At 42.7% G+C, this 24,389-nt stretch overlaps 3 protein-coding genes across 22 annotated transcripts in view; 1 reads left to right on the plus strand and 2 right to left on the minus strand.

Moving 5' to 3' along the window:
* Positions 1–4,850: 4,850 nt before the first annotated feature.
* LOC135881562 (zinc finger MYM-type protein 1-like) lies at positions 4,851–6,362 on the minus strand. The gene is made up of 2 exons (XM_065408224.1): positions 6,172–6,362; positions 4,851–6,078 (listed from the first exon to the last, which is right to left on the minus strand). Exons 1-2 carry the CDS (start codon positions 6,360–6,362, stop codon positions 4,887–4,889), a joined length of 1,383 nt encoding a protein of 460 aa, XP_065264296.1. The 3' UTR covers positions 4,851–4,886.
* Positions 6,363–8,792: 2,430 nt separating this feature from the next.
* Positions 8,793–12,239, plus strand: LOC135880949 (ubiquinol-cytochrome c reductase complex assembly factor 5). Of its 2 annotated transcripts, none has more exons than XM_065407381.1 (3): positions 8,793–9,065; positions 9,513–9,705; positions 11,879–12,239. In XM_065407381.1, the coding sequence occupies exons 1-3, from the start codon at positions 8,979–8,981 to the stop codon at positions 11,938–11,940; spliced, it is 342 nt and encodes a 113-aa protein (XP_065263453.1). In that variant the 5' UTR covers positions 8,793–8,978; the 3' UTR covers positions 11,941–12,239. The 2 variants fall into 2 exon arrangements, with proteins under 2 accessions (XP_065263453.1, XP_065263454.1); XM_065407382.1 differs by having other exon boundaries at positions 8,981–9,069.
* Positions 12,240–21,798: 9,559 nt separating this feature from the next.
* PBRM1 (polybromo 1) overlaps positions 21,799–24,389 on the minus strand; it is an 82,666-nt gene continuing 80,075 nt past the window's right edge. For all 19 annotated transcript variants that reach the window (XM_065407662.1, XM_065407670.1, XM_065407657.1 and 16 more), the window contains 2 exons: positions 23,721–23,937; positions 21,799–21,971 (listed from right to left, as the gene is read on the minus strand). In XM_065407662.1, the coding sequence (XP_065263734.1) occupies positions 21,799–21,971; positions 23,721–23,937 (390 nt within the window). The remainder of the gene's footprint in view (positions 21,972–23,720; positions 23,938–24,389) is intronic.

A 24,389-nucleotide genomic window follows, 5' to 3' on the forward strand; every position in this document is an offset into this window, starting at 1 on the left:
CCAAAAGCACACTCCACCACCATTCTGCACTTGCTCAGCTGGTAGTTGAACAGTTATTTTTCAGTGTCCAGGGCGCCAGTATAGGGCTTCATGAGCCAGGGCATTAGCGGGTAGGCTGGGTCCCCAAGGATCACTGTAGGCATCTCCACATCCCCAAGACTTATTTTGTGGTCCGGGAAGTAAATACCTTCCTGCAGCCGTCTAAACAGACCAGAGTTCCTGAAGACGCGAGCGTCATGAACCTTGCCCGGCCATCCAATGTTGATGTTTGTAAAACGTCCCCGATGGTCCATGAGTGCTTGCAGCACCATTGAAAAGTAGCCCTTTCTGTTAATGTACTGGCTGGCCTGGTGCTCCGGTCCCAGGATAGGGATGTGAGTTCCATCTATAGCCCCACCGCAGTTTGGGAATCCCATCGCGGCGAAGCCATCTATGATGACCTCCACGTTTCCCAGGGTCACTACCTTTGAGAGCAGTACCTTAACGATTGCGTTGGCTACTTGCATCACAACAACCCCCACGGTAGATTTGCCCACGCCAAAGTGGTTCGCGACAGACCAGTAGCTGTCCGGCGTTGCAAGCTTCCAGAGGGCTATGGCCACTCGCTTCTGGACAGTCAGGGCTGCTCGCATCCGGGTGTCATTGCGCTTCAGGGCAGGGGACAGCAACTCACAAAGTTCCATGAAAGTCCCCTTCCGCATGCGAAAGTTTCGCAGCCACTGGGATTCGTCCCAGACCTGCAGCACTATGCGGTCCCACCAGTCCGTGCTTGTTTCCCGTGCCCAGAATCGCCGTTCCACAACATCCACATGACCCATTGTCACCGTGATGTCCTCGGCGCTGGGTCCCGTGCTTTCTGACAGGTCTGTGCTACTCTCAGACTTCAGGCCCTCACCGCGGTGCCGTAGCCTCCTCGACTGGTTTATCTGCATCTGCCTCTGGTAAAGGTGGATGATAACCTGTGAGGCGTTGACAACGGCCACAACTGCAGCGATGGTCGCAGCGGGATCCATGCTCGCAGTGCTGTGGCGTCCGCGCTGGCACTGACCGGAAAATTGCGCGAACTGATTTCCCGCCGGCGCTTTCAGGGAGGGAGGGAGGGCGGTAGTGACGGACGGATGACGACAATTACCCAAATGCACCCTCGACCCTTTTTTTTTACCCAGAAGGCATTGGAGGCTCGACCCAGAATTCCAATGGGCAGCGGGGACTGCGGGAACTGTGGGATAGCTGCCCACAGTGCACCGCTTACAATGTCGACGCTTTCCCCGTTAGTGTGGACTCACAAAGTCGAATTACTGTCCTTAGTGTGGACACACACGTTCGACTTTGCAATATCGATTCTACATTTTCGATTTAAGAGAAATCGAACTACCCTCGTAGTGTAGACATACCCTTAGTCTCTAAGGTGCCACAAGTACTCCTGTTCTTTTTGCGGAAACCTGTTGGAGCATTGTGTACACTAGAACTCCACTGGTGCTATTATAGATGCAGCCAAAACAATTTTTTTCTTCAATTCCATGGCCTATGAGTAAGGCTAAGAATTTAGTCATGGGCATTTTTAGTAAAAGTCATGGACAGATCACAGTCAATAAACAAAAATTCAGGGCCCAGTGACCTGTCCATGACTTGTACTATATACCCCTGACTACATTTTTGGTATTCTGGGGAGCTCCAGGGGTACAGCTGCTGCTCTGGAGGGGGGACTCCGGGGCATCCGCTGGTGCTCATAGATGGGGGGGTGTGGCCAGGGACTGTTGCTGCTGCTGCTAGTGGGGGACAACCCCGCCAGCCTGGGACCACCGCCGCTGTTGCTCGGGCGGCCCTGAGATCAGACGCACCTGCCGGCTGCAGAAGTCACGGAGGTCCCGGAAAATCATGGAATGACTTCCGTGACCTCCATGACAGACTCTCTAAGGTGCCACAAGTACTCCTAGCCTTACCTATGAGTCTTTCAACAACTGATCATTACACACCTCACACACACATTGAACACTGTCCCAGGGCATTTTGATCAGGTTATTTTGGTTTACATGATGAGATAAAAACATGACATGATGGTATATTTACTAGGCTGCCAATGAATTTCTTTAGAAATAGCATTCATAATCCCATTATTAGCCACACTTCTTAAAAGCATTAAACTGCATTTTAATTAAAATAAGTTAATCCTTGCCCTCTAGAATACAGTTAGAAGTATTTAAATCAATCCTGTCTTGCAAGCAGTTATGTCTCCTTTTGGAATTAAGTAAAATTAAGTTCTTCCCATATAATTATATACTTAAGCACAGATAATATACTCAGCCCTAGACAGAAAAAAAATTGAGGACAGTCCCTTCCTGCCAGACCAGCACAAGACCAAAATAAATGGTGGAAACTGGTGGATACCCTTATACACCTCAGGGTTCAACAGGATAAAGAAAGATCCTGCAAGTCAACATACTGTTTCTCTCTCTTGTAAATCTTTTCTTAAACCCTTTGGGACTGAAAAAAAATGCCTAAACTGAAAAATATTAGACAAACACCCACTTTTTACTACACCCTTGACATAGTCCAGTTGTGCACTCAAGCTTTTAACACTGGCCCATAATATATTGCACATATTTGGTCCAAGTACAGTGTTATGTTAATTTATTATAATGGCGCTGGATTATGTATGCTATTTTTGCAGAACAGGGATTGTAGAAGTGCCCTGCTAAGTAAGTACCAGATCTAGATGCCCGTGTGCAAACAGAACTCCATGTATCAGTTCTGAAGATTTCTAAAATGGGAAGTACTGTAGAGGCAGACCACTGATGCCACTTTAGCCCTGGCAGAATAAGACCAATGACCCTAGCTATTGTCATCCTAGCTAAGGCATAACAGGACTCAATTCATAATCTACTCAATTTACACAGGCACTGAATGAAAATGGCATTCCCTTTACACAGATCTCCAAAAGCTACAAAAAATCTTCTGAATTCTTAATGGTCTTACTTCTATCCATGTAGATTGAAACTCAAAGCCCTCTTGACATACAGGGCATGGAGCTCAGGAAGCAGAGTATATCCCAAAAGTGAGAATACAGACAGGCCACCTTGAAGAAAAAAATGTGCCTTTCCCAAAACCAATTTTTTTTTAGCTTCTATGATGGGGTTACTGCTTTTAAAACAACCTAATGTTGGGATAGAGGGAAAGTTGCTGGGTTTTGTGTATCTCATTCTTCTACCTCAAGGATAAGTTGCTGCTCAAAAACTCAAAAACCTCAGTGCACTAACTGGAGCATCTGAAAATGAAAACTGGCCTCTTGCCTCAGTTTCCTTGTGAAACCTAGCCAAATGCAATTGCACCTTCCACTGCACATGGAAGGATAAACTTTCTCTGAAATGCAGTGCCAGTGGCCAAGCAGAGCCACAAAAGAAATTTAAACATGAGATGGATACCTCATTAACCTTTTCTGTTGTTTGATGGGGTTTACAGCAGCGGAAAGCCAGCTTTCAATATTAGAGTCTTGTTCAGATGTGCTTGGAGTTTTTTCTGTACAGCTTAGCAGCTTGGAGCAGGTGTACTGCAGAAAGTAAACTAGTTACTTTCAAAACAAAATATTTTATTGGTATCCCCAAAATGGGAGAAAGGAGCAGAGCCATCAGCTCTATATCAGAGGTAAACACATACCCCTGCTCAGGATAGGATTTCAGGTTTAACATTCTGTGCCCATTTGTCATTGTGCATCACTGATCCATTGGCAAGCTGCTTCACTGCACAGTACTATCTCTTAGGGTTAATTCAGTTTCACTTATCCAGGCTGACATTTGGGGGTTCCTCAATCTAGGGGAAAGTATGTGTAAATTTGCTTATTTGAAGGTACCATTTGACTAGATTCCTCAGCTTGGGTGTCACACCTCCCTGTGAAGCCATACAGTCAACTCTTCTCTCACGACAGCCTTGAAATCACAGGAGGGGGTCGGTAGTAACCAACAATCATCAAATTAGGCCTGAATAAAAACTGGGAGTGGATGGGTCATTACACAAACAAAAAACTATTTCCCCATGCTAATTTCCCCCTCTACTGTTACTCACACCTTCTTGTCAACTGTTTGAAATGGGCCATCCTGATTACCACTATAAAAGTGATTTTTCCTCCTGCTGATAATAGCCCACTTTAATTGATTTGTCTCGTTAGAGTTGGTAAAGCAGCCCCCATCTTTTCATGTTCTCTGTATATATCTTCCTACTGTACTTTCCACTCCATGCATCTGATGAAGTGAGTTTTAGCTTCATGCCCAAATCAATTTGTTAGTCTCTAAGGTGCCACAAGTACTCCTGGTTCTTTTTCCTGGTCTGTTACACAGATAAGCAACACAGAAAGTTACTCAGAGAGTGAGAGGCATTAGCAAGTGGGAAAAACCCTGGCCTAGGGCCCCTGACCACAAAGAATGCTAGCAAGGGTGCAATACCCTCTCTTAGGACCCACACCCTGGCCCCAAGCCTGAGAGCCTTTGGCAAGGGACTAACACCCCAGCCCAAGGCGTAGCACCCAGGCCCCTTGCCTGAGATCCATCGCCAAGAGACCAACACGGTAGCCCAAGGCAGGGCCGGTGCAAGGATATTTTGCACCCTAGGCGAAACTTCCATCTTGCGCGCCCCCCCCACCCTCCCAGCATCGCTTATTAAAAACTTTCAAAAATGAATGCTGCATAATGTGGCATTGTTCATTAGAATTAATACACATTCGGCTTGAAATTTTATTAATTTAATTATTTAGTCTACATATTTAATGAAAATAAATGAATAACCTGACAGTGTTGACATTGTTATTGTTTTCACTTTGCACAACATAGCATGGATCTTAAAATAAATCACATACATTATACACAATACACTGTCACAGAGTAACACGTTATAATTTAGAATTTATTTTTCCGCGCTTTCAGTTTAGCAAATTTAGAAACAAGTTCCTCCAAGTCAATGCTGCGAGCAATGTCATGTTCTATTGACAAGGTAGATAGCCCAACAAGTCTTTGTTGCAACATTGATGTTCGCATGTATGTTTTTATCAACTTGAGCTTCGAGAAGCTTCGCTCACCACTGGCCACAGAAACTGGGAGAGTCAAGAGGATGCGAAGAGCAATAACTGTGTTAGGGACACTATCTGTCAGGTTATTTGTGCATCTGAAGTTCAATACATCTTGCGGAGATGCACTCTTTTGGACTCGTCGTGCAATAGCTTGCAATTCATTGCACAAGTCAAAGGCATCAATATCTTTGGATTCACCATGTTGCAAAGCTTGCTCCAGATTCAAGCAATGTTCCATAATTTGCTTTGGTGTTGTATTTTGCAAACTGTAAACATCATATAGGAAGCCAAATACTGAACTAATTTGCTGCATCAATGTGAATCTTTCTTCAACTGAATGTATTGCTGTGTCGATGACTGCAAAGTAAAAGTTCACTTTGAATTTTTCTTTCGGATTGTAAATAGGTTCGTCATCTGCTTCATATGTGAACTGCTTCCTCTTTTTTCTAATACGGATTGGATCTGGTTCAAAAAGTGCCGGTACATCCAACTCCTCCGCAAGTTCACCTGCATCTACCAATGTTTTCTCAAAGTCTGCATCACTTCTGCGGCCTATGAGAAACTTCTTGGTTTCTCCAAGTTGATTAATGGCGTCACTTATGTCGAATTCTTTTGCCTGAAGTTGTTTGCTAGTCATGTTGATCTCAAACAATATGTCATACCACACAACAAGAGAAATAAGAAACTTGAAACTAGAAATGGGTTTTGCAAGATCCTTTGCATCAACTCGTGACGTAGTGCCAGATGATCCTGTAAGAGTAGTGTCATCATAGATCTCTATCAGAGCATCATAGATGTCACCAAGCTGACAGCGAAGAGGTTTCAAGGCATCAATTCGACTTTCCCATCTTGTTTCACTCAATGGTTTAACTGTGAGATTAGATACGTGGTATGTTAGAACTTCCCAGCGATGTGTAGAAGCTGACAAATACACATAAACACGTTGAACTAAATCAAAGAAGACAGTTGCCTCCAAGCAACATTTTGCAGCATCATTAACAACCAAATTCAATGAATGTGCACTGCAAGGAACGAAAAAGGCTCGTGGATTAATATCCAAAATTCTTCACTGGACACCATTTTCTTTCCCTTTCATATTGCTCCCATTATCGTACCCTTGACCACGCAAGTTTTCTATAGGCAGTGACATCTCTTCTAACTGGTGAAGAATAGTTTCTGTCATACCAGCTCCAGTTGTCTCCGTAAGCGACACAAATCCCAAGAAGTGTTCCTTTATGAATACTGATTCAGTCTCATTCTCTGTCTCTGAAGTAGGCCTATCCACAAACCGAATGATTATGGTCATTTGTTCAACGTGGCCTGCATCTGGTGTACAATCTAGAATGATTGAAAAGTATTTTGCAGCACGAGCAGATGCTAGGATTTTTTGTTTGATGGCATTGGATAGAAGCTGAATAAGCTCATTCTGTATGTCTTTCCCTAGGTGACGTAAACATTGATTAAGAGATCAGGATGACTTTTCCTTAAAATTAAGCAATGTTGATTGTAATCAGAAATACACCCTTTTTGGTCACCTATACTTCCTTCCTTCATTCTTTCATATCCAAATCTACTACATTTTATTCTACCTTTATAATATTGAATTATTGTTATTAATAAAATTTATAAAATTAGAATGGCAGATACTCCATCATACTGGGGTATCGGGTTAGGTGGGGAAGGGAAGCAGACCGGATTCAGTCAGTGACAGTTCGAGTTTGGCCGGGAGGAAAAGGAAGCAGACTGGGTTCGGGTCAGTGGGGGATTGGGTTTGACTGAGGAGCGGAAGGGAAGAAGACCGGGTTGAGACAGTGGGGTATCGGGTTAGGTGGGGAAGGGAAGCAGACTGGGTTTGGTCAGTGGGGGTTCGGGTTTGGCTGGGGAGTGCAAGGGGAGCAGACCGGGTTTGGGTGTGGAGGGGGGTGGCGGACAGGGTAGGATTCAAAGAGTCGCAAGGTGAAATGGTATCAGAGGGGTAGCCGTGTTAGTCTGAATCTGTAAAAAGCAACAGAGGGTCCTGTGGCACCTTTAAGACTAACAGAAGTATTGGGAGCATAAGCTTTCGTGGGTAAGAACCTCACTTCTTCAGATGCAAGGTGAAATGGGCACTCTCCTCTCTAGTCCCTGGCATGCAGCAGTGGGCCAAATCACAGTGCAATTGCAACAGGGCAATGGGAGCGTGTCGCCAGTCCGTCCTGCGCCCGGGCTGGGGAGTTGAATGCTGGGCTCTCGCTCTGGCAGGGGGGCGTGGGGCAGGCAGGATTGTTAGGCAGAGAGTGCGCGGCCCTCACACCAAAGCAGGGTCGGGAGGGTAGAAAGCTGGGGCGCAGGGAGGTGGGTTAAAGCGGCTTAGCCGCCCCTCCACGCAAGAGAGTCCACAGAGCTGCCAGCCTCGGCCTCCCTCCCTTCTCTCCCCAGGGAGCAGAGCCTCTGCCCTGGAAAACCTGCAGCCTGCTCTCCGAGGAGCATGCCATGTGCAAGCCGGCCCCACTTGCACCACACTGACAGCACAGCTCAGCCCCAGCAGGGGGTCTTACACTCCCCCCCCCCCCCCCCCAAGCTGCTCCACTCTCCTTCTGGCTGCTGCTGTGCAAACTACTACAAGACAGAGGAGCTAATATTGTAATAATGTACCTACCAACACAGCAATCTGTACAATTATTGATTCACAATCAAAGGACTTCACATGGCAGAAGTCAGAGAGCAATTGGGACTTCCCTGGTTTTCTAAATGGCAGGAGACAGGAGTCGGAGAGCAATTCACTGGGAGCGTGGTTCTTATCACCTCCTCCTCCCTATAGTCTGTGATCTAATCAAAGGACTTCCCAATTCGCTGGCTTTGTAAATGGCAGGAGAGCAATTCATTGGGAGCGTAGTTCTTATCTACGTCCTCCCTACAGTCTGCAATCTGCAGCCTGCGTCTATTTTTAGGCACCAGCTTTTCAGCGCCCCCCAGAACTCGGCGCCATAGGCGGCTGCCTAACTTGCCTAGTGCTTCCACTGGCCCTGGCCCAAGGCCTCGCTCCCCAAACCCCTTCCTGTGAGCCATCGGCAAGGGGCCAACACTCCGGCCAGGGCCCGGCGTCCTGGCTCTCGCCTGAAAGCCATAGGCAAGGGGAAAGAACCCGGTCACTGGCTCCACCCGCCAAGCCCTGCGCAGGGCGCCCCTGCCGCAGGCAGTGACCTATAGCAGCGCCCCCCGCGCTAGAGGGGGCAGGGCGATAAGCCCCAGACCAGGGGTAGGCAACCTATGGCACGTGTGCCGAAGGCGGCACGCGAGCTGATTTTCAGTGGCACTCATGCTGCCCGGGTCCTGGCCACCAGTCCAGGGGGCTCTGCATTTTAATTTAATTTTAAATGAAGCTTCTTAAACATTTTAAAAACCTTATTTACTTTACATACAACAATAGTTTAGTTATATATTATAGACTTAGAGAAAGAGACCTTCTAAAAACGTTAACATGTATTACTGGCACACGAAACCTTAAATTAGAGTGAATAAATGAAGACTCGGCACCCCACTTCTGCAAGGTTGCCGACCCCTGCCCCAGACCCACAGGGACTGAAGGAGACTTGACAGAACACGAAACGAAGCCATGCACAGCCGCTGGGGCTGTCTGTCACCTGGCAGAACCCGCCCCTAGGCTACAACCCCTCCACAAACCCCGCTCCTTAGGCCCTTCCATTTTCAGCCGCTCTGACCAATCAGGCAAGCGGCAACGCACCCGCCTGGATCACGTGCCCGCTACGCTTCTTCTGCCCGCCGCAGCTGCGCTGTCTTCCTCGCGTTCGCCCTTCCGCGCCCGACGTGGGATGGGAGGGAGGTCGTCGTCCTTCATACGGATCGCGAGACACCTCCCCCGATTGGCTGCACTCAAACTTCCCGAGGGGGAGGAGGGCATATCCGGATTGGGGACCGTTATATGAGTGACCGTTGGGGCCCCTCGAGGCCACCACACAGGCTGGGGGAGGCTCTGGGGCTCCCCAGGCAGGAACTCGGACAGTGGCCTGTAGGTTTGTTCTCTGCGGGGCGGCGAGGCCCCAGCTCCCCCGTCCCTGCCCCCACTAGTGTGCTCGGGGAAAGGGAGGGGGGTTAACACGTCCTCCCCTCCCCTTGAGCCTGGCTGAGTCCGCACTGCAGTTCCCCCCGCCCGCTGCACTGTTCGCTCAAGCTGGAGGCTATTGTGCGTGGACAGGAGTCGGGGTGCGTGGAGCTAACGCGGCTGTGAAGACGCAGGAGGCGAGAGCCGGCCTGCCTCCTCTCATCCGTGCTCAGCTGCTCCCCGAGGGGCGGGCGGAGGGAATGGTGTAGTGGCAAAGACCCTGCTGCTCTTGTTTACTGTGTGACAAGCCTTTCCCTTCTCCCACGTGCACCTTGACGCACTGGAAACACCCTGTAGTTGGTTGGTTGGGCTCGTAAACGCTTTATTTGACTCCACAACTCTTCTTTCTTTCAGCTTGTTTGGGGGTGGACGGGAGACCCTCTTGTCATCCCTGAAATGCTGGTGAGGAGAAAAATAAGATACTTCTTGCAGCTGGTGCCTGGAAGGCAGCGTTTTGGCATGTACAGATTCCTTCCTTTCTTCTTTCTCCTTGGGGGAGCCATGGAGTGGTTTATGATCAATGTCCGGCTTGGCGAAGAGACATTTTGTAAGTGGCAGGAGAGTATTGTCAAGTTGCACATATTCCGCTCTTGGATCCAATACCTTTTTCTCTAGTGAAGTCGGCCTGAAATTGCCTGCTGTTACTGATGATCTACTATCCAAAATATTCTACTATTCCAGGATGCACACATCCTCATTTTTCTTACCTGTAAACTACAGCTCCCATGAACTAAATTCCCATAGGCATGCTAGAGCACACCAGTGCTATTTTTGTTTACTTAGCAGCAGCTTTCATTAGAGTTGGTTTAAAAATCCGATTTAAGATTTTAAGTAACAAGCAATTAGCATCCAGTTTAACAAAGTATGCTTAAACTTTAAACACCCATTACATTTTTAATAATTTGAAAATTAGGTGCTCTGTAGCTTATATTGTAAGACTCGCCATTGCAGGTTCTGTTTCAGCCTGAGAGCAGCTGAAGACACTCTACCTAATGCCCTGTCAACCGTGGAATCAGAACCATCCAAGCAAAACAGTTTGTCAGTATCAGGGTAGTAATCCAGTATATTGAGTGTCACGCTTTTAATCCAGGTGCAATGAAGGTAAAACATTAATTTGGCTGTTGTACACCTGAAAGATTAATGAGTTGCATTAAAGTGGCTTCCTCTCAGCAAGCTATTTACCCAAGTAAACTCTATGGAAGCAATGAATTAGGGAGTTTTTTTTTTTTTTAATAAAGAAGCCTCATATTAAACTTGTGTATATAGGGGCATTTCAGAAAGAGGAACTAAGTAACATTTCAATGTTGCTGTTTGGTATGATGCAACAATCCATCACACTTCACATGCAGGAATACTTTTATATATCCTGATGTTTTCTACATTTGCAAACACCTAAATATATCATTTCCACAGCTGAATATTTTTCCCAGTTCAATGTCTCACATTAGGTGCTTTTAGTGGGTTGGTTGGTTTGTTTTGCATGTAAATCTTCCACTGGTACTACTGCTGTATGGTAAGGTTATGAAGCAAAGCATGTTAGTTAGAAATCATCCTTTGCATTTCAGCAGATTAGTTTATTTTCCTCCATGTATCAGGAATGCCATATACCTAAATGATGCTGCACTAAAGGCAGAGCTGTCTCACTTAATTCTGCAGTTTTACTTGTTTCCAAACTGGTTGTGTTTGTGAAAAACAGGCATACATGGTAAAACTGATCATTAATCATTGTTTTCCACTGCAGGAACTCATCTGGTCACGGGTATTTATTATGAATTAGAAGTTCAGACAGGACCATATTAAGGCAACATGGGGCCTTAGGCATTCTGTGGCATGGGGTAGGGGATAGACAGGTGGTTTCTAGCTTGTGCCATGCCTTGTGTACCCTGCAGCTTCCTCTCAAGTGGCAAGTGCCACCCAAACAAGATGTCTGCTGGGGGGAGACAGGCACCACTACCACCCAAAGGAGAGAGACTTCAGCCTTCATAAACCTGGAAGGGGCGGGAGGGGGGGGGGGTGTTGCTAACATCACTCCAGCAGAGCTGTGATTGAGCAGTGGCAATCAAAGCCCCTCTCTCACAATCCTTTGCTGGTGTGGTGTGACTAGGGCCCCCCCAGAACAGTGCTTTTTCAGAGTCAACACTTCATTCTGTGGAGTAGCTCACAGCTGAGCTGTTTCAGGCTGTCAGCACATGTAGGTAGACATTAGTGTGTTAGTTACACTCAGGTTACATTTTCAATCCTTTCTTTGCAAGCATCAAGTCTAGAAACAGTTTTGTTGTTGTTGTTGTTGGTTTTTTGGGGGGGAGTTTATTTTAAATGAAGCTGAGATTCTGAAGCCTTTGTGATATTCTAGGAACCTAGGCACAGATCTATACCTTAATCTGGCCCTGCCTTCAAACAGGTGTGCAGTCTTCTTTTTTTAAATTGTTTCCATGGGAAGGTACACAGTTCCTTGGCTACATCATATTTCAGGTATAGAATTTTTTTTAAAAAATGTATTCGGTCTTGGATAAAACAGCAATTCTGGCCCAGATGGAAGTGATTTTATTTTTTAAAGAGGATAGATTAGACTCATTAACTCATTCTTTAAATTCTTGTCAGCATCTATAAATGGAAACTAGCTTTGAAAGCTCCTAAGCATCAAACTTCACAAATTTAGGATTTTGTTCTTGGAAGATTGTTTATTGGCTCTTCCTAAAATCTCAATCTCTTCACGGCAGATGATGTTTACCGTAGGAAACGGTCGGAGAGACAGTATGAGCAGAGGATGGAAGAAAGATGAATTTTGCACTGAACCATTTTGACAGAAATACCCTGAACTCTTGAATCCTGTGAATAATAGTTTAGAGAATTGTCACTCCTGTTAAATGCATTCACAAGACTACATCTCTGCAAGTTGGACTGTAATGCACTCAGTGCCTGGTCTATGAAACATGGTTTTCCAAAATATTTTTAGAATGTATTTTTCCTTCACCCATTTTAGAATCTTTTCCAGTTATATTTTCTGAATAGAAGGGTGAAGAATATTGTTTGTGCAAAGCTCTGTTAAGTGAACCTAACTGAATAAACAAAGTACCACTGCTTCTTTTCTATGCCTGTTGAGACAACTCCCACTGTAACCAGATTAAGCAGAAGAAAAGTAGATACGTTTTACATTGAATATACTTGTATCTTGGCACATAGGCAATTTCCTTAGTTATTTGGTTGGTTTGCTTGTATTGATAGAAACTGCTTTTGTCTGATTTGCTTTTTTTCCAATATACTGCTCTTCCCCCCCAAATACAATAGTACAGATTTATGGGAAAATAAGCTTACTACGCTTAGTGTGTTTGAAGAGTCATCCATCCATATAAGCCTGACTAAATACAAGTATTGTTGCACCAACTGCAGCCACCTTGATGATAAGGAAATGAATGTGAGATACATAGATATGGTCTTGGAAAAAGTTATTGTTTTAGATCCTTAAGTGTGGAGGGACACGCAACAGAAATATCATCAAATACTGAATTCTTTTAATTGATGCCTGGATCTGTTTCTATAGAAGGAAAATACTGCTCAAGGACAACAGGAAACTGTTTAAAACAATTTTTTGGTCTTAGCTGCCTAGCAGAGCTAAAAACATTTAATTTCAATAGACAAAGGCCTTTCAGTAATGCAGGAAAGTCACCCTATCATGTAATACAATATTTTGAATTAGAATTGCTTATTAAAACTGCAGTGCCAAGCCAAAGTTGTGTGCTGCAGTTTGTGTTAACTTCTAACTTAAGTTTGCAAAGTCAAGAACTTAATTAGAAAAATGCCATAATTTTACCTGTACAAAATTTGGCCCCTTCTCCATGCAAATATATTATGATAGTGTTTAATTACAGTAACTCCTTGCTTAACATTGTAGTTATGTTCCTGAAAAATGCAACTTTAAGATAAATGATGTTAAGCGAATCCAATTTCCCCATAAGAATTAATGTGGGGGGGGGGGGGCGCGGGGGGGTTAGGGTCCAGGGAAATTTTTTTCACTAGACAAAAAACTATATATTATATAGATATACACACAGTATACATTTTAAACAAATTTAATACTGTTCACAGCTATGATGATTGTGAAGCTTGGTTGAGGTGGTGAAGTTAGAGGGTGGAAGAGGGAGGGATATTTCCCAGGGAATGCCTGATGAACTAGCACTTGGCTGAGCCCTCAAGGGTTAACAGGTTGTTGTTAATTGTAGCCTCTCATCAAGGCAGCACTAACAGGAGGGAGGGGAGACAGCATAGCAGACAGAGACAGACACACACTTTGTGTGTGGGGGAAGAGAGAGAGAGATGCACACTGCCCCTTTAAGTAAGCCTACCCACTCCTAAGTGCATTGTCTTTTTAAGTGGATCAGAAGTGAGACAGCAGCTGCTGCCCCAAGCTGTCTGTGTCGCTCTCTGTCTGTGTCTATATGGAGAAGGGGTAAGCGGGGTGCAGGAGTAGGGGGCACCCTGACAGCCACCCCCCTGCACAGCAAGCAGGAGTCTCTGGGAGCAGCTCCAAGGCAGAGGGCAGGAGCAGCACATGGCAGTGGGGGGAGGGACAGCTGAACTGTCGATTGATAGCCTGCTGAGCAGCTGCAGCACAGGGAACTTAGGGGAACTGCCGGTCCACCCTGGTTACAAGCCCCCACCAGCCAGCTGCAATGGGCTGCTCTTCCTGCAAGCAGTGGACAAAGCAGGCGACTGCCAAACAATGTTAGAAGGGAGCATTACACAACTTTAAATGAGCATGTTCCGTAATTGATCAGCAACGAAACAATGTTAACTGGGATGACTAAGTGAGGAGTTACTGTACACTATTCCCCCCCCCCCATGACCTAGCCCTGCATCATTTAGGGCACAGGAAGGCATGCTCACTGAATTAGCAATTATTCAATATTTTGTTTATTCTCATGGCTTAATATGTGGCCCAATCCCATATTAATTGCACCCTATTCAAACCCAACACTGATTACAGAATTGTTTATTTCTTAATTCACTTTTCTATGGTAGTCTTCACTATGGTATCTGAGTGCTTCACAAGTATTAATGAATTTATATTCATAACTCCCATGTGAGATCAGGTCATATTAGTATCCCCTTTTTATAAATGGGATACTGAAACACAGAGAGATTACCAAAAGTATCCATAAATTTTGGTTGCCCAATTTCAGACCTCTGCATTCTGATTTTTCAGAGTAGTTAGCATTTTTATAGCACTGTATGTTCAAAGCACAGCTCCCACTGACTTCCCCAAGCAGTCTCAGTCTTCCCCCTCTGGACTCCTCACCTGATCCCCAATCTGTGCCTGTTCCCAGTCCCAGTCTTCTCGCTCAGCCAGTCTGTCTTCTTCACATACATACCCATAGAGATGGACTCCTCATCTGATCTCAGTCTCCCCCCCCCACACACAAGTGGCTCCTAGTCCCCCACCCTTTTCCTTGACTGGCTCCCAACCCCAGTCATCTTGCCCAGCAAGTCCCAGTCTCCTTATACCAATTTCCTCCTTCTAGCACTCCCCCACCCCAGTCCGGGTTTTGTTCCATCTGCATTCAAGTCAATGAGCTTCCTTCTTCATGCTGCCTGAGATCCAGCACTAAAGAGCACAGGGATCGAAAATTTCTTACTCATTATTACCTTTTTGCTAGCAGTGTCTTCCATAGGTCTTGACACCTGGGCTGCTCTGTTCACTCTTGCAATTCACAGAGGCAGATCAGCTTTTTGGTGCCACTGCTCTGGCCATGCCCCCTTGGCTCCCACTTGTGGACAGATGAGTTATTCCAAAGCTGTAAAAATTGCAATAATATTAGTAACAAATACTTCAGAGGTAACTGACCAACTATGTTCAGTGGACCACAACAGAAAAAAAAAGTCCCATGTTAAAGATCCCACTCAGCAGATGACCTTTTGGCTTGAGGCTGAGTGGGTAGAATTGTGGGAGACACTGCTAGCAGAAAGGAAATTATCGATAAATTTTCTATTCTGCAGCCCAGCATCTCCCACAATTCTCTGGGACTTGTTGAGCAATGAACAGATGTAGGGAGGGTATAGAGAAGGTCAGAAGAAAAGGAAAACAGTATCCCCTCCCCGCGTATACATTTGCTCAAAGGCAAAAATAATTTCTAAGCCATCACCTCCAGCACCTTTCTGCTCAGGTCACCACTGCACAGAACTGGAAGTCCACCTTGTAATGCTTGCTAACGATGGTAGCAGTTGACTATATGGCTGGCTGGCTGGCTTACAAATTTCTGCTGTGCATTCATGAGCTCTTTTTGCACACGATGTCACCAAAGATTGCGGGGAGTGTGTCCTGACCCCTTCTTGAACTGAAATTTCTGATGCCTTGTATCCTTCCACAATACATAATCTAATCCAGTGGTTCTCAAACAGGGGTATGTGTACCCTTGGGGGTACGCAGAGGTCTTCCAGGAGGTACATCAACTCGTCTAGTTATTTGCCTAGTTTTACAACATGCTACATAAAAAGCACTAGCAAAATCAATACAAACTAAAATTTCATATAGACTGACATGTTTATACTGTTCTACATACTATATGCTGAAATGTAAGTATAGTATTTATACTCCACTTGATTTATTTTATAACTATGTGGTAAAAATAAGAAAGCAAGTAATTTTTCAGTAACAGTGTGCCATGATACTTTTGTATTTTTATGTCTGATTTTGTAAGCAAGTAGTTTAAGTGAGGTGAAACTTGGAGACACAAGACAAATAAGACTCCTGAAAGGGGTACAGCAGTCTGGAAAGGGTGAGAGCCACTGATCTAATCCACCTAGCAATAGAGGACTTGGAAGTTCTGAGTCCTTGGCATTTCAGGTGGAAGGATACAAACACGGCACCTAAACTCCTCATAAACCCTGTATATTTGAGATAGATGTTAGAAGGCTTTTGAAAGTCTTCTAACATCTGTCTCACCTTTCCTCAATGGGGTGCTGTGGCCTTGGACAAAATGAAGAGAGAATCACTTCTTTGGAAGCATGGAAAGAAGAGTTCACCTTTGGGATAAATAATTCCGGAGTTCTGAGCACCACCTTGTCTTAACGAAACATGCAGTAAGTCTCCTGCCCAGAAAGTGCTGCCAGCTCCAATACTCGCCTGGCGGACATGATATTCTATCAGAAAGCAAGTCTTGATGGACAAATAAAATGCTGACACTTACACCAGTGGTTTGTCATGGCTCTTAGTATAAGTGGCAGGGCCCATTTGGGAACGAGGTCTGATCACCGGTTGGCTAATTGGACTGCCCTAAGGAATCTGGCTACCTGGGGGTTCTCTGCCAGAGAACCCATGGATCTTGCAAACACCACACTACTAACGGCAGACACCTGAGATACAATAGTACTAGTTTGGAGGAAACCTTTGTCAAAGCTTTCATAGAGAAAAATCCAAAATAGCTAGAGTTCCTGGATTCCTAGGATTAGCTTTGTGATCCTGCACCAGTCTCAGAACTTGGTCTAGATAGAGGGGCATGCCTTTAAGGTCACCACTCTTCTAGAACTGTCCTGATGACTTTGGAGGACAAACCTTAGTGCTTCCCTTTCAATAACAAGGCTATTAGGTGCAGCTAGTTTGGGTATGACTGAAGAAGAGGACCTTGTGAGAGGATGTCCTGTCTCTTTAGGAGCTGTAGCAGTAGTCCTAATTTCAGCTCTATCAGGTCCAAAAAACAGGGCTTCTTTGGCCGATATGGGATTACCAATATTGCTGTCACTTGCTCTCATTTTATTTTCTGGACCACCTTCCCTAATAATGGGAAGGCTGGAAATGCATAGAGGAGGCCTTGTGGCCATCTGTGCAACAGGGCATCTGTCCCCATGGATCAGGGGTGCACCTCCCTAGTGAAGTACTTTGGTCTCTTCGCATTCATGTGGTTCGTGAATAGGTCAGTTGAGGGCAAACTGAATGATCAGACGATTAAATCAAAGACTTCCTGATTCAGGCACAACTCAGAATTGTTCACCTTGCCCCTGCTAAGCCTTCTAATTCATGTCTCCCTTTACGTGGACTGCCTTAAAGGAGAGGAGACTGTTCTGCTCGCTGCATGATTTCCATTGTTTCGGCTTGTAGCCCTGAGCTTCTTGTTCCTCCCTAGGTTGTTCACATAAGCAACCGTGGTCATGTTATAGGATCTGAATCAGGACTTAGTTTCCTTCTAGGCTGGACTGGAACCGTCGTAGCACCAGCTTGACTGGTCTTAGTTCTGGGAGGCTTATGCTGTAGGTCCTTTCCTCTGGGTTCCAGATGCCTTGAGCTGTTTGGGACCCCAAGTATGCTCACCAGACTTCCAGGCTGGCGTTGGTTGTGAGCATCAAAGGATCTAGAAGGCTCATGGGCATGCCCTAGTGGACGCTGACCTGGGCTGACCACCATTTTGAAGAGTTGATTACCTGTCCCGAAACCCTCACTTGATCTTTCATGCATTCCGGGGAGCAGTCCAGTACCTTGAAGAAAAAGCCTTGAAGGAGCCTGATGTGTGACTGCACCCTTGGAACGATCCTTATATGCACAATAAGCAAAAAGTCTGACAAAGTAAATGAAAACAGGGTCTTGCAAAAGTGCTGGGCAACCTTAACTGTAGGTAGTGCTACCAGCTCTGCTTTAATAATGAGACAGTGAATCAAATTCAGCATTGGTTGAAGCAGCCACAGCTCTACAGTTCATCTGGGCCCACTAATGTCAGCAGTAAGTTTGGTCCATTGTATCATTAAGATCTAAATCAGACTTGATGGCAAATAGAATAAGTAGTAGGAATATAAGAACTGAGTTTTCAAGCAGAAACAGTATGAAGTTTGGGAAATTTCCTGCTCAAATGGATTGTACAGGCCCCTGTGGCACTTGGCTGTGAAGGGCCATTTAAAAAGTTGACAGACATTACGTTTCTTGAGAAGAAATGTTTCCTCTCTTGAGAACCATTAACTTTTGTTAATTCAGTTACTTAAAAACATCACATTGTGTGTCCTGCTGGCTATTTGACATGATTTGTGTTTCCAATTTATGCCAGACACGTAGATCCTTAGATAGGAGCGCCTGTAATTTTTTTAAAATAAAACTAGAAAACATTTCCATCCTCATTTTTAATTGTAATTTCAAATGTTAGGTAAAGGTCTTTGAATATCAGGTTTACAGACAGACTGTGCTTTTTTCACCATTAGTATTCTAATTTAGCTTAATTCCCAAATATATATAAGAGGCAGTCCTGAATCAGGCCTACTTCTAGGATCTAATTAGAGGCCTGCTCTTTATTCTCAGTATGAATGCACACACAAACACTGGAATCATGGGATTTTTAATTTTTTTATTTTTTTTTTATTGCCAGTTTGTGCTATGACAGCCTGGGTTGGTTTAAATCTTACCACGCCAATCACCACGGGTTTGCTTCTTTTGGTGACTGCTCTTCAGTTTTTGCTGATCAAAAGTCATATCCAACATGGCTTAATATTGGAGCTGTATCGTTCAGCATCACTGTCCTTGGCAGTACAGCCCAGGGATTTCCTACTGTGTAGAGGACAATCTGAATGCTGCTTTCTACTGATTCTTAAAACAAAACAAAACAAAAAGCCACACACACCTCCCGCCCCAAGGTCTTGATAAAATCTGGATTTGCAACAGTCAGAGCTGCTTGAAATAAAATTTTAACAAAAGTCTTCATGGGACAATCAAACCTGGTTAATCCAAATCACTTTGCAAACTATTTTTATTCAAATTAAAAAGCCTCAAACAAATTGATGGTACATACATTTTATAAGCCTGGTTATCACTAACTTTTTGGGTACACAGATGTAAGGAAAAACCAAACATGGATTAACCAGGTCCGAAAACATATGCTGAAAAGTCACCAACACCAACTTTCAAATTTTGACACAAACAGTAAGTTTTCTCTTGAAGGAAAGGGAGGGATTAGGGGGGAGGACTGGGGAAGAGAAGATGAACAATTAACGGCCTCCAAGTAGTTTACTAAAATACAGATTCTAAATTAATCTATTTTTCACTCTCACAGAAGCCAACCATTTCCCATGAAACTTTTTTTTTTTTTTTTTTTAATATGAAAATTTCATTTATGCCAATACAGTAAATCATGGTGAAATACAAATTATGGGTTCAAATACTCCCAAAGAGAGGCATGTCTTTTTAACCATTCAGAGTTAGAAAATAATCCTAAATTTTACTGCATTCTCCACTGAAATGCCCGCAATATACAGAGACATGATTTTGAAATAAATAAAAAGTTTAATATAATTGATTAGGGCCAGCCCAGTGGCCTCATGGCAGTGCTCTGCACTGCCATGAAGGAGACCCAGGATTTGGTTTACAGTTCCAATCTCTTGCTCCTGGGCTAGGAGGAGCGGTGAAGGCTCCCTACGGTGGGAAAGAGGCAATGCTGGGGTTGTTCAACACTGACCTTTCTGACAAATTAAAGATCTGAGATGTATAGATTCCAAAGGGAGTCCCATCCAGTGCCCAAAAGAAAAATTAAAAATAAATAAAAAATAACTTAACTAAAATTAATTCCAGGCTCTTTGGTGTAATTTTGTTAATGTCTAGCAATAAGAGAATCTGATTGTAGTGATACAGTTCATGATGGTTCTAAATACTCAAAAATTAGGACTTGCTGCCTATCTGATTCAGCTCAATGTCCTGTTTTTGTTGCTAAAATCTGCAAAGCTTATGGGTCATTTAAATGTACATTAAAATGATACTGTACATGTTGGAGGTTTAATATATTTGCAAAATGTTTTACATTAAATTTAAATTTAGAGTTGGTTGTTTACAAATGGCATTAAACTAAACAAAAGGTATATGTGCCATAGTCGTATTACATGTAGGGCTCAAATTTACAAATCACTTCTCTCTCTCTCCATACTGTTTCCCTTTCCTTCATATTAGTATCACATCTGAAGACCTGGATCTTTAAATGACTACCAGAAAATATGAAAGAATGTTTCCTGTAATCACTGAAAAATTTAACAAATAGTGTAAGATCAATCACAATTTATACTTGCACATCACGTTTTCCTCATCACTACAAAGCATGTCACTGAACTAGGCACCAAATGTTGACTATTTTAAAAGTGCAAATATGCACATTGTGCTCAGGGAAGACTTTTCTATTCCAGTGCTTTTTAAAATACATTTCCACATGATGAATATTTCACTCTAATGTTAGATGAGAAAATATCAGCAGATTGGTTCTTTTGGATACATGTTTCAGTGATCACCCTAGTAGAAGATTTGTAAGTCATTTTGCTTTCACAAATTTTTTTGTTTGCTGCATATCAAAATCATTTACAAAAATTAAGTATCATAAAAGTATTTGGCTCTGATAAACAACTTTGCAGTCAAAAAGATTGTTTGTTAATTTGTTTTTAACGGGCAAGTTCTGAACAGAAGGAAGTCACAGCCCTGAAATGTGGATAGAACACACCATACGTACCTAGTGATTAGGAAGAAAAAAGTTGCAATGCAAGTAACCTATTCCCTCCTATCTATAAACCCTGGTATACATTGTGTTGATTTTACACACGCTGTAGTATTTTATTTTAAAGCTAGAATTATGTGTTAAATTTCTCTCCAGCCATACTACAATACTTTCATTATAGTGAACTGAAACACTTAAAAAAAAAAAAAAAAAAATCTCTTACAGTACCAAATCATTAACAGAACATATATAGACTTTAAAATCATTTTAAAATTAATCAGCTGCAGTCTTTCCCCCTCTTTTATTTACCTTCCAAAACCTAAATTAAGTCAAAGTTCTGCATTTCTCTTGCAAATATTAATGAACCTAAACCCATGCAAGGAATGCAGCTCCCTACCCTGCTGTACGTGTAAGTGATGTCACAGAACCCTGAATGCAGGTCTTGGCAGATAAAGCATTTCACCTTTCCAATGCATTTATTTGTGGTTCAGTTTGTACGTGTATTCTGTTACTGATCTGGGATCGCAATGGCCATTGTTGATACCATCAAATAATTGGACACAGTTGGACAACACAGCAGTAAGCACATCTGTGTCCTTTCTACACTAGCACTTCCACTGTTGCTACAACCAGTGGAGCTGCGCTGGTGGTTAATCACAGATCCAATTGTTACTAGTGTTGACGCACCCTTTACCTTTATTTACATAAAGCCTTTCAGTTCACATCCAACTGCTATTTCTGCTGGAAGTGGTTAACACACACAAGCACATGTACACACATTCTTCTATGAGGTAAACTATGACTAATTTCACATTCCATTGTATTTTTCAAACTAATTTGTAAACACTTATTTGTTTTGCTTTTTTATCTTTTTTATACAAAAAACTGATGGCATTAGATTCTCAGTAATAAGTACAAGAAAGATGAAACTTTGACTACACTTATAATCAAATATGAAATTGCCTTTTAAAAACAAAGGGAACATATGCAAAAGTTTGTGTATTTGATAAGGTCAACTTAATATAACAAAGTGAAAGATGCTTATTAAAAGTGTCCTTATATAAAAATGGTCTTGCAATGTACAGCAAAATGCAATAAAAATTATTGTTGGTTATCTCTCCCCAGCCATTAACTAAAACAGCTATTGTTCCACAAAACTCTTTATATGTTGGTATCAAATAAAAAAGCAATGTATGTGATTAAACATTTTCTATATTGTATGCTTGACGGATATTAAGGGTGTCTCGTAGCATCAAGTCTCGAAGACGCCACAGTGCATCTGCCATTGTGGTATGGGCCCCTTTACTTTTCAACCAGTGTGAAGGAAGACGGCTCTCTTGTTCTTTGGATAGATGGACATCACGTCTTCGTGCTGAAAAATTAAGGAACAGCCTAATTACCTCATGCCTCTTTTTAAACTGGTTTGCCTGCCTCCCCTCCAAGATTTCCCATCATATTGGAATAACATGGAATACAATTTTACTATACATCTTCTCTTTCCCGCCAACCCCGCATCTCCAGTCCCTCAAGAATATACAGAACATTTAAATTTATTCTTTCTTATACTTTTAAAATAAAGGAATTAGTTTACTGAGTTTTGGTATGCTCATCGTATATCCTTAATTTTTGTTATGGTTGCATGCATGTATTTTATTATTAAATGATCCATAGTTTTATTAAAATACCTTCTGTTTCTGAACAAGCCTTCTTTACCTATTTTAAAATGTAAAATAACAACGTTGGAGAAACAGAGAGGGACACACTTGTGCTCTGTTGCTGGGACTGAATTAGTTGAATAAATATTTTATTAAACTTGTATGCTAATATTTTTATTCCAAAACTTTGTTATACTAAACTTTTTTTATAGTAAAACTTTTATTAAACTGTTATACATTCTAAAGCCTTTGGAGACTTGATGGCAAAAACAACTGCCTTAATCACTGAATCTTTAGCTCATATTTGATCTGTGATTCATAGATCAACTACACCAACAATCATAATAATCTCCTCAGTCTTTATCAAGCAATTGCTCATGTTACAAAGCCAAAACAGGCAATTTCAAAGCTGCATGAAGATATGACATTGCCATCCCCTGCACTAATGTCCAGTGAATATGCAAAAAGATCTATACTTTAAATGCTGCTAATTTACTATCGCAGAAACATTCTGATCAGGTATCCTTTTAGTTTAATTAAAAATTAATCTAAATTTTAGGTTTTTACAAGTTCTCAGTTAGATCCACAATTCTGACAATCAGTATACAACATGGTCTGAATGTCTTCAAAATAAAATTAGGTGATCTAATAAAACATCTTTTAAAAACGTAAGCATCCATTGGTAGCAATTTTAGGTTCAGATCCTGCCACTAGATCTGTGTGGGGAGATTCACACTTACTTCAATGATAAAGATTTGTATGGCTGCAGAAGTCAGGCCTGTGCAGATCCAATTTCCAGGATCAGGGCCTTAAATCAATACTTCACCCTCCACAAACAACACATTATCTCAAATAAAATATTTACGTAATCTTGAGCATTGCAGCAACATCTAATATTTTTTTAAAATGTAAATTAAACAAAGAAATTCTTTCAACTCTTGTTAAAACAAGATGTTGCAGCATTTCACAATGGCACCTGGAATTAGCAAAAAAATGTATTGCCTGCTTTTGCTGAGTTTAACGTAAACAGCAGTGCTGAATTTTCTTTCATGCTTTACCTCAATGTACGGTCAATTAATATTTCTGCGGTCAATAGTGCATCCTTAAAGGGACACAGTCATCTTGTTATTACAGGAGCCAAAACAGTATAAACTGACAGTCAAGGAACCTTTTTTTCCCTAGTAATTTCAAGCTATATTTTAAGGATGCTGAGTGTGAATATAGTCACCTGACTTCCATTAACTTTAATGGAAGTAGCATGGACAAATCAGTTTTGTGTTTATTTCAAACGAGTATTTCCTGCTGCACTCTTAAAGTGTCAACAAATATCCTTTTTAATCTACAATTGCTTTTGTAACTGGTTACCAAGATAGGACTGTGATAATAATAATAAAAAATATAAAAATAAAAAATAATAAAAAATGTATTCTATCTCCCAATGTCTTACTTTAGTGTAGAAGCCTTACCTGAAAGGGTCTGGTCCCACTTGCTAATACTATTTGATTCAGCACTAAGCCCCTCAATATATTTCAGGTAGGCCTCAGAATGAAGAAGCCTCTGTGTCTTTGGTGGAGGGGAGACAAACATTGGAGTTGTGGGCTGCTGTATAACCTGCTGACTTGCTTGGCTTTGACCAGGGTATGGAGGTGGTGCCTGCTGGCCAGGTGGCCCAAGCAATCCCATCTGAAATGACAAATGATAGGAGAGTGAGCACTTTTTTTGTTCAGCTGCACAGATCTCCATGTAAAAACGTAACCAGGTAAAAGGCAGTGTGAAGACTTTCCTGTTTTAACCCCATACCTATCAAAGGGTGGCATTTCTATGGTTTCCAAAGAATGCCAAGAAATACTCAGATAAACACGTGTCCCCCACAAGATGTGCAAGAGGCTAGTCTCTTAATTCAGCATCAGAATGAATACCAGTTGAGACTTAGGCACAGGCAACTCAATGTATAAAATAGAAAAAGATTTTCAGGTGAAACCTCCACAAAACAGGGCTCCCTGTTTTTTCAATGAGGTGCACAGGTACAGGGACTGTCAAAGTTAGGCAATTTCTAGTATTTGTTTTCTTAAACTAGATGGTAAGCTTAGGAGCAGGAACTATATCATCTTATGTAGTTGTACTACACAATGGGG

The sequence above is a fragment of the Emys orbicularis genome, chromosome 7 (assembly GCF_028017835.1).
Source record: "Emys orbicularis isolate rEmyOrb1 chromosome 7, rEmyOrb1.hap1, whole genome shotgun sequence".
Classification (NCBI taxonomy): Eukaryota; Metazoa; Chordata; order Testudines; family Emydidae; genus Emys; species Emys orbicularis.